The following is an 11098-nucleotide window of genomic DNA, read 5'->3' on the forward strand; positions in this document are numbered from 1 at the left end:
ATAGGCATAAAGAACAATACATGCTAAAGAACCAGGTAAGGGAGCTGACCACACACAAAGATAATGGTCAAAGGCAAACTAGATCAGCCAATCAGTATCAAAGAGGGAAGAAAATATTTGCCGAGTTCCAGGCAGCAAATGCATTTTTTGTCTGGTTCCATGCAGATCTTACCCTGGCTTCTGCCGGAATCAGCCACCCATTCTTCAGGGCATCCAAAAGGTTAACTGTTCTGCCTGTCCCAGGATCTATGATGTAGCCTGTTTTTGGATCCAGCAAGCCTTCTTGGATGGCTTGCTGGATTGTTAGTATACGTCCTGTGCTTGGATCTCTTATTACTGTAACTGTTGTGTCTATTAATCCTGACTCAATGGCTTCTTTTAAGTTAATTAGTTTCCCACTGAATGGTTCTTCAAATAAACCATTATCAGGATCATATATTCCATACTCTAAGGATTCGATTAATGATAGTGCTCTACTTGGAGTAATAATCAAGGAAGATTCATACGCAGCACCAATAGTTAAGAACTGACCAGTGGCTGTATTGAGAACTGTGCTCTTGTCTGGGTCCAGCACACCTTCAATGAAAGCATTACTCAGTTTCAAAACCCTCTTTTTTTTTGTATCTTTAACAACAGCAGAGTCTGGATCCACCAATCCAAGTCTAATAGCTTCATGAAAAATCAGAATTTCTTTAGACTCTGGATCTTTGAACAGACCAGTGACCATATTCAGACTGCCACTGTCCACTGCTTTGTCAAATGTCATGGGTTCTCTTAAGAAAATAACAGTTCCTTGGTCAAAAATAATGGTTAAAGTTTTAGCCTTCCCAGTGTTATGGTCAAACATTGCTCTTTTTTTTATATCAATTAATTCTTCTCTAATTGCTGCTTTGACAGTCTTGAAAAAGCCAGTATTTGGATCCTTCACCACAGCTGACTCTGGATCTATCAACTCATGTCTGACAGCCTCCTCTAGAGTGCACTCTATCTTGGTCCTTGGATCTTTGAAAGTTCCTTTCAAAAAGTCAATGGAACCTCTCCGAACAGCCTGTTGAAATGTAATAGGTTTCTCTGTAGTAACCAGAATACCACGATCAAATCCCAGTGGAAGAGGTATCATCCTCCCACAGGTAGGGTCTTTCACTGTACCATCCTGAACACTGACAACACCTTCTTCCATTGCACTGCGAATGGATTTCAGCTTTCCAGTGTTAGAATCTCTGACAGAAGTTGTTTGTCCATCTATAAGGCCATGTTCAATTGCTTGAGCAAGGTCCAATTGGTCACCAATTAAGGGATCGGTAAATTTCCCACTTTCCATGTGGAAAAGTTTCATTTTTACAGCTTCCTCAAGAGTCAGTGGTTTGTTGGCACTCACAATCCAGCCTTCCTCTAAAGCTTCATACAAATTATACTCCTGAGTAGTGCCAGGAATTAGATAGCAACTTCTACATGGATTGATAATTTTGGTATTAATGGCTTCAATCAACTTTAGATACTTACCAGTTCTTTTATTTTTAACTATTGATATATGAGGATTTATAACCTCTTCCTTAAGTGCTTCTTCTAGTGACAGATGTCGCCCATTGGTTGGGTGAACAAATTTGGAACTCTGCACTTCATACAGACCCATTGATAAGGCATCGTACAAACCGAAAGGTTGTTCAATATCTACAATCAGACCTTTTTCAAGAGCCAAGTTGAGGGGCATGTCTAGGTTAAAACTTGGATTTCTAAATGTTCCAGCTCTGCGGTCTATCACACCAGCCCTAACTGTTTCAATCAAGTTTAACAGCTTGTAATTAGACTTATCCCAGTAACATGGAAGGTAAGCATTTATAACAAAACGACGAATGGCTTCATGAAGAGTAATTTTTTTCCCCGTGTTTGGATCAGTAAATTTCCCTGTTTCTTCACTATAAAATCCTTGATGGATTGCTTTCTGTATAGAGAGAGCCATTTTACTTTCAATAATTAATCCTAACTTGAAGGCTATTACCAAAGAAACCTCTTGTCCATCTGGCTGTACAATCTTTCCAGATTCCCCGTTGACAAGTCCAGCTTCAATAGCATTGATCAGAGTAAGCTTCTTTAAGAACCCAGTCCTAGTGTCTTTGACATGCACAGAATCTGGGTCAATTAATTGGCAAGCAATAGCTTCTTTTAAGGTAAGCCATTGGCCACTTGCTGGGTCCAAGAACTTGCTATTTACCTCATTATATACACCTTTCTGAATAGCTTCCCACAGGGTCAATGGTCTTCTGATTTCTATCAAAAGTCCTTGGTCAAAAGCTGCCTGGAAATTGATTTTCTTTCCTATTTTATTTACTTTGACTTTTCCTTCCTTAATATCAATAATTCCATTTTCCACAGCTTGATGAAAAGGAAAAATTTGACCTAACATTTCATCCCTAACCAGGGTTGAGGCCGAGTCAATAAACCCACCACGTAAAGCACGGTCAGTAGACAGTTTTTCCTGTGAATCTGGACTTACAAATCTGCCAGTTTTGGGGTCATAAAACCCTTTATAGATAGCCTCTGGAAGTGAAAACCTCCTCTTTGCAGGAATGATTAAGCCTCGATCAAGAGCATCAAATAAATGCATCTCTGACCCTACAGTTGGATCAGTAACCATGCCTGAAACTGGATCAATTATTCCAACACGAATAGCCTCTGACAAGCTTAAAATGTCACTTGACCTTGGATCCTTCAAAGTTAAGGCCTCACGATCAACCCAGCCACGCCTAATGGCTTCTTCAAGTGTTATCTTTTCTTCACTGCCTGGATCAATCATTAATCCTGTTTCTGGATCATACATTCTATGTTCTAGAGCCTCCTGGAGAGCCCAGGGAAACCTTGTTGTTACAAAAAATCCTTTCAAAAGTGCAATATCTAGTGACATAGGATTAGGAAAAGTTAATATTCCTGCTTCTTTATCCACCAATCCAGTGGCCATGGCTTCTTTCAAGCTGACCAATGAGTCAGACTGGATGTCTTTCACCCTCACTGACTCAACATCTATGAATCCAATAGAAACAGCTTCAGAAAGAGTTACTTCATTTCCAGTGGCTGGATCTGAGAATCTTCCTGTATCTGCTATATACAGACCCTGGTTAACAGCATCAACAAGAGACATCTGTATACGATTTGTCACTATCAAGCCTTTACGTAAAGCCACATCTAAAGACAGAGTGGAATTTCTAGCTGTATCTTTCATTTTTCCAGATTTTGACATGACAATACGCATCTCTAATGCTTCATCTAGGGATAGCAGGTTATCATTTTTGGTGTCTTTCACTTCAGTGATAAAAGCATCTATAAGACCTTTTTTGATAGCCTGGTCAAGATCCATCTGTTGATTAGTAACTGGGTCTTTAACAGACCCAGAAGTTGGGTTATAAAGACCTTTCTTGATGACGGCTTCCAAAGACATCGGTCGTTGTGAAACAAGAATCAACCCTCTCTTATAAGCTGTTGCTAAAGATATTTCCTGGGAAGTTATGGGATTTATATAAATATTAGTAGCAAGATCAAGGATATCAGCTTTTTCAGCTTCTTTCACAGTCATTATATCCTCCATCTTTGGATTGTAAACAGAAACAGAACTAGAGTCTAATTCTCCTGATATTAATGCCTTTCCTAAAGGAATTGGTTCTGAAGAGGCTGTACACTTAACCAATCCTTTATTGCCATCAAATAAGCCATTTTCTATTGCATACTTGAAAGTCATAGGCTTATTAACTTTATGATCTCTATCTGTGTCCTGAAGATAAATAATCCATCCACGTTTAACAGCATCAAAGAATGGAACTCTTTCACCTGTTTTGGGGTCTACCATTTGGCCAGTATTCCTATCTATTATAACAGTGTAAAGTGCTTCTGACAGACTCACATATTCACAAGAACGAAGATCTTTGACTTTTATTCTGTGTGCATCTAATACACCAAGTGACACAAAGTCTGAGAATGGTTGGTAACTTCCAGTTTCTGGGTTCAAGAAAACACCTTCTTCTTGATCATAAAATCCATGTTTAACAGCAAAGGCCATACTCAGTGGGTCATCCACTAGTAGTTGGGTAGACTGTTCAATCAGCACAGCTTCTGTTCTGCTGCGTAATTCAATAATGCTGTTTTCAGAAACAAGGTTGTTCTGTAATGCATACTGCAATTTCAGTCTTTGGCCAATACTAGGTATAGTGATATGGGTTCTTTCTCGGTTAATAATTCCATTCGCTAGTGCTTCTTGTAAGCAAATTCTTTCATTGGAAATGGGTTTCACATCATGATTTGTACTTCTCAGTGAATCCTCTTGGAAATGTACTCCGAATGAAGCCTTTTCTTTGGGTTTTTTATCATCAGCTTCTGGAGATAAATCAGCACAAGGTTTTGCCTCTACTGAAGGTGGCATTTTCTTCACTTTAACATATTCAGCTTGATTTTCAAGACATGACCTATCAATACATAATAATAACCCTAACTTGGTTGCTTCAGTGACATAAATCTTTTTGTTGTTGACAGAATCAATAAATTTTCCAGTTTTTCCATCCAACTTACCTTGATGCAAAGCCTCTTCCACTGTCATGAGTTCTCTTGTGTGAGTATCATACAAAAAATGATCCAAATCAATCACCCCTAACTTGACCAACCTGGTAAAAGATGTATATCTTCCCATTTCTGGTTCTTTGAACATTTCAATTCTGGTATCATAGAGGTACTTACATGCCTGCATTACTGTATATTTTTTTACTCCCTCTATGGGTTTGTCATCTTCCACAACAAGACCTCTAGTTATAGCATGATATATGGGTATTGGATCACGGCCAGTACCAAAAGTAAATGTTCCTTCTTGCAAGTCTACTGTGCCACATTTCAGAGCTTCTGTAATAGTCATTGGAAGAGCATGTGTACCACCTTCTGTAATTTTCCTCATTATACCACGATTCTGGGCATCCGTGACAGTCATCACTTGACCAGTCCTAGTATACTTTACCTCATCAGGTCCAACCATAATGTAACTGGGGTCCAATATGAACCCATCTGGGAGGAATGATTTAGAAGACTGCCAAGTTGTGATTTGAGAAACACTAGATTTTACTTCTGCTTGGCCAGTCATAGGTGTTATCTGTAGGAGACCGTTGTCCACTGCTTCTCTGACAGCGATTTCCTGGCCAGTGGTAGGATGTTTGATAGAGCAATGATCAGGATTAATCATTCTTTTCTGTAAAGCCTCTATTATGTTAACACTGTGTGGGAGTGGTGGAACAGGAACAACCATGATCAAACCACAAAACATGGCCTCTTCTAGTGGAATGCGATTTGCAGTTACTGGATGAATAAATTCAGCAGTGATGGTGTCTATAAATCTGTGCTCTAGAGCAACAGGAAATGTAAAGCCTAGTGGAGGTAAAAACTCCTCTTGGACAATGGAAGGCTGATCAAAAACATTATGTTTTTGTACAGCTTCAACCAAACTAATTTTACCAATAGGCATGTGCACTTCAGCAGTGATGTGGTCAATGATACCTTTGCTGACTGCCTCTTCCAGGGTGATATGTTGGTGTGAAACAGGATGAACAACCTGAGAAACTGGATTGATGATTTCACAACCGATGGCTTCATATAATGGTAAAATCTCACCAATCTCTGGATGAATAATTCTTTGCATCACAGGCTGTACCAGACCTTGAAATACAGCTTCTGGCAGAGTTAAACTACGACCCACTGGCATTAACAAAGTGCCACTTGCCGGATCTAGAAGGCCTTTCTCAAGGGCTTCTTTTATTGTTAATTTTTCACCTCTATATGGATCAGGTATAGCTCCACTATTGCCATCTATCAGATTTAATCTAATAGCTTCCTTCAAACTCATTTGATGACCATTTGGACCAGTCAGGACCTTAGCAGAATCCAGAATTTTTGCCGTTTTATCATCTAGAAGTCCTTTTTTTGCAGCATCTTTTGGGACAACAGGTCTTCTCCGAACTTTGTGAGGTACAAGAGCCTTCTTTTGTGGAGATTCAATTGATCTGGCTCTACCAAAAGTAACTTCAAATCTAGGCTCAGATATTCTACTCTTTGGATCAGGAGATGGTATTCTAATACTTTCATTACCAAGATACCTTGTTGGAAATGTTTCGATACAAGGATGAGGCTGATGCTCACCTTCTGAGGACTGGTCATTTAAAGGCATTTTCTTACCATCGATAACATCTTTATGTTTAGTAGAAATTACTTCAATATCCTCTCTCCTTTTGATCTTTTCAATTGTATCAGACCCAATCAAACCTCTAGCGATAGCAGTCTCTAAGGATAATGGTGCACCACTTATTGGGTCAACAACTGTTACAGAGATGGCTGTACTGACTTCATAACCTTGTAGCTGCCATCCATGATGGATTTTGGAAATCATGTCAGCATTTATTAAGCCTTCTTCCAATGCTTCCTCTAGAGTCATCTCACGGCCTGTTTTTGGCTCTCGAATGTTAACTGTGTGTGATTTGTTAATTATAAGGTTTTCTTCAGAAGCCTGCACATAAGTTTGATGTTTGAAAGATTCTGTATACTGCTCACTTGCTGTGGGTTCAGTTAATCCTCTAGCTGTCACTTCTTCTAAAGCAAGGTCTTGTCCAGTTAGTGCATCAGTGACTCTGAATTGCGTAAAGTCTGAGATATTGGTGGTCCTAATCAGATCATTGATCTTGACTTGTTCACTACTGGTAAGAGGCTTGGTTAAGTTATGAACTTGAGATTGTTCACTTGCAGATGTTAATAAAGTCTGACTGAAAAGATTTTCATCTCCAGGAAAGAAGTATAACAGACCTTCCATTACAGCTTCTTTCAATGGAATTCTTTTACGCAGTGTTGGGTGAATGTAATCTCCACTTTGTCTATCTACAAGACCAGCATCAATAGCTTCAATAAGGTTAAATTTTTCACCTCTTATGGAATTAAATACCTGAAACTGTCTGCCATCAACTGTACCCATATTAACAGCTTCCATCAACTTCATTTTCTTTCCACTATGCTGTTCAAGGACATCTCCTGTCCCTAATTCATAAAACAAACCTGGCGCCACCTTTACACAGCCTTGAGAAAAGGTAGAAACACTTTTATCTTCTGTGGATACTATCGGAGTACTTTTTATTTCAGAAAATACCAATTTAGGTTTAGACTCTACAGGAACAGCAGGCTGAGGACAGGGTTCAGTTAGTATTTCAATTTGATCTGGTTGACCTTCAGCCTGAGATATATAGATAACCTTAGTTGTTTTATACTCAATGTCCATTGGTTTTTCAAACATGATGAGATTTCTTTGAATTGCTTCTTTCATAGGAAGATATTCTTTCCTTCTGACATTAATAAAATTACCATTAGCATCAAGTAACTCTCTGTCTAATGAACTTGACAAAAAGAGCCATGTTTTACTTGATGGATCATAAACAGAAGCAGATCTAGGATTGACAAGACCTAATGTAATTGTCTCCTTAAAAGAAACTTTTTTTGTAGTCCCTGGGATTTGAAAATGTCCTAATTCTGCATCAAACAGATTCTGATGAATAGCATCTTCCAAAAACCAGCCACCAGGTGGCACCTGCACGGTTCTAGTACAACTCATTGTATGGAAACTGTTTGTTAACTTCTCATCATCATATGCATTCATTCCATTAGAGTGATAAGTCACTGGAGGCTTCCCAGATGTAGAAGGCACAATATTTTTCTTGTATCTCTCCAACATTATTTCTGTATTTTCTCTATTTTTTTGAGAAGCTTCAGTTTCTAACTTAAGTTGAAATGATTTAAGCTCTGTAATGGTAGGAACAAAACTTGCAGGTCTTTCTGGATTTTGATTCTCTGTTGTCTCTTTTGAGATATTTTTGTATGTCTCAGAAATATCTGTCATTTGGGATGAAAACGAAGATGACACTGGAATAATTTTACTTTCTCTTCCTGAGTAATTATTTTCTGACGATAATGTTTTATGTTTAAGATTTTTTTTTCTTCTTCCTCATGATAACTAGAATCAAAAAATCTTTGAGACTGAAGACCATTTACTTCCATGTGTTCATCAGGAGGTGAAGTACGTGGCTCATAACTTTGAGTTTCAGACACTGGTATTCTCATGTCTTGTTTATATATAAAATTACCAAACTCCTGACAGTCTTCACTTTGGTAGATCATCTTCTCTCTACACTGTCTTGACACAGTCACAGAATGAGTAAATTTCTTTGTGTCCACCACATTTACCTTAATATTGAGCAGACCTTTCAAAACAGCAGCTCCCTCTTGGGTTATAAACCCTTTGTAAACAGCTTCATACAACGGAAGTGGTTTCTTGGTTCGGGGTTCTCTGACCAGCCCAGTTTTATAATCTAAACAGCTTTTAAAAATAGCATCCAGAAGTGTCAGTTCTCTACCTCTTTCATCCACAATACCAACTTTATCCCTTAACATTTCATATAACTGAGGCTGAATAAGTTTTCTTTGTTCAGCCTCTTCAAAATTAATTCTTTTCCCGGTAGACATATCAACAAACTTACCACAGCTAAGGTCTATTAAACCACTACTCACTGCTTTTGTAAAGCTAATATTCCCTTCTTCTGATGAATCTGTTATTCCCTCTACATCAAATACCTTCTTAAAACAAACTGAAACAATGAACCCCTGATCTTCAGCCTCAGAAAGAGAAATGGTCTCTTTAGTCTTGGTGTTTTTAAATAGTCCATGTGGAGTTAGAATGCCTTTCTCCAGTGCTTCAGGTATTGTCACTAACTCTTGCGTATTGGGGTTAACAATGGTTTGTTTTGTTGTTTCCAAAACACCAAAAGACATTGCCTTTAACAATGAGAGTTTATGACCAGTAACTGGATTAGTTACTTTTCCATCATCACTTAGTAATCCCTGCCTCAGTAAATCTTTCAGAACCAAAGGCTGTCGTACTAACCCTTGCTGAAGAGCTTGGTGAAACGTTTCCTGCTTGTGTGTTATACTTGATATGTAACACCCAACTTGTGGATTGATCAATCCATGTTGTATAGATTCAGAAATGGTGAAAAATTCTCCTGTGGATGAATCAACAATTTCTTTAAAGTCAGAATGTAAAATTCCTCTGTCAGCAGCTTCATCAAGTGTAAATCTCTCTCCAGACACATGATCGAGGATCTGGCCTGACCTCTCATGCACCATTCCTTTTTCAAGAGCTTCTTTAAGAGTCACTCCTCCTTCACTTCGGATAGCAGGTTCCCCCACAAGAAAACCTCGGGTGAAGGCTTCAGGAATGGACAGTAATTCACTTGAACCTGGTACTTTATAAACTCCAGTTTCATCATTTATCAATCCCTTGTGGACAGCCTGGATGATGGTCAGTTTTGATGTCTTGATGATCCCCTTGTTAACTAAGAGCTGTACCTTGTTTTCTTTAACAATTCCAAGAGTCACAGCCTCATCAACAGTTAAAGGTCTACCTTCTTTAGGGTCTAGGAAGTTCCCCTCTTTTGGATCAAACAGACCTTTCTGAATTGCCTCTAAAACGGTCAGTTCAATACCGGTTTTCTTATCAACAATGCCACATACTTCGGTAATTCGATCAGCAAAATTAGAGTCAACCAAACCTTGAACAACTGCATCTTCAATATTAATTCGTCTACCAGCCCTAAGATCTAAATACTGACCAGTTTTAACATTTAAAATACTTTCTTCGATAGCTTCACTGATTGTAAGTTTTTCCTGTGTTACTGTGTTTGTAATTCCTTTAATCAGAACAATGTGTTCTGTATTGGTTGACTGATCACATTTCTGTAATCTTTTGGCACTCCTAATCTCAGAGAAGGTCATTGAAGAGCTCGGTGGCTCCACCGAGGATAACCATGATGAATCTTCTGAAGGTATTAAAGGTTTGGCCTTTAAAGCTATGGTGGGCGAAGTATCTGAAGTTTTTACCGTGAAAGTAGAGGATGATTTTTGCATCTCTGTGTCATAGTCAGGAGTTTCAGAACCAACAGTGTACTTGACAGTTTGAGTGACAGTCCCAGTGTGGAAAGCAGTCTCTCCTTCTACAATGTAAGGATATAAATCCACTTCTACTGTTCTAGGTGAAGCCACACGGTCTATTATCAGTTCTGTGCGGTACGTCCGTAAAGTGATGGGCATGACTTCGTTGAATGTGAAGGAATACTGTGAAAGACAGAGGAAGAAAATGTGAAGCATGCTTCTACATAACCCATATATGTACGTGTAGTGCTATGACTTAAAAGAAAGTGCAAATTTTGAGCTAAACATTACAGAAATACCATTACTAGAAGAAAGTTTTCTCACATAGAACCCTCCAAAAAAATTACATGCAGTGCAGTGTTTCATCAACACCTGAAATCCTACAGATCCCAAAGTACTAAGTACCAAACCAAAAAAAGAAAATACAAAAACTTCCCAAAACTTGTGGTGGATCTTATAAAGAGAAAAAAAATTACTCGATCTGCTATTCCATGTAAAGAAGTGTGAGAAAATACAGAAATCTCATCAAACTGGTGGTGGATCTTAGAAACAAATCTTATTGATCTTCTATTCCATATAAATGTTTCTCTATTGATTTCTAACTTTTCAAGATTGTTTTATTTTCTTTAATATGGTATTCTCAAAACATACATTCAAAGAAGAAACATACAAGTGATAAATAACTGTGTAAGTTTCTATCTTAATGCTGTCACAGTAGAAGAGAATAGATATGAAATAAGATGTAAAAGACAGCATGTGTAACTTTAGGTGGTTCATTTACAGCAGATGTAACAATTATTAGCATGGGAACAATTTACAACACAATACTGTGTAACAGTAGGTGGGTCATGTAGAACAAACCTAACAATTACTGATGTAAAAATTTACAACACAACACTGTGTAATAGTAGGTGGGTCATGTAGAACAAACCTAACAATTACTGATGTGAAAATTTACAACACAACACTGTGTAATAGTAGGTGGGTCATGTAGAACAAACCTAACAATTACTGATGTGAAAATTTCATGACCCACCTACTGTTATACAGTATTGAGTTGTAAGTTTACACATCAGTAATTGTTAGGTTTGTTCTACATGACCAATTCATC

The 11098-nt window shown here is 38.2% G+C and overlaps 1 protein-coding gene across 1 annotated transcript in view; it reads right to left on the reverse strand.

Annotated features, from left to right (window-relative positions):
* Positions 1 to 11098, reverse strand: part of LOC106474629 — a gene marked incomplete at its 3' end in the record, with an annotated part of 35672 nt that overhangs the window by 17339 nt on the left and 7235 nt on the right. The window contains exons 6-7 of the mRNA XM_013935320.2: positions 7936 to 10170; positions 173 to 7903 (exon numbers count right to left, since the gene is read on the reverse strand). Of these exons, the coding sequence (XP_013790774.2) occupies positions 173 to 7903; positions 7936 to 10170 (9966 nt within the window). The remainder of the gene's footprint in view (positions 1 to 172; positions 7904 to 7935; positions 10171 to 11098) is intronic.

Source organism: Limulus polyphemus, unplaced genomic scaffold (assembly GCF_000517525.1).
Source record: "Limulus polyphemus unplaced genomic scaffold, Limulus_polyphemus-2.1.2 Scaffold7458, whole genome shotgun sequence".
Classification (NCBI taxonomy): domain Eukaryota; kingdom Metazoa; phylum Arthropoda; class Merostomata; order Xiphosura; family Limulidae; genus Limulus; species Limulus polyphemus.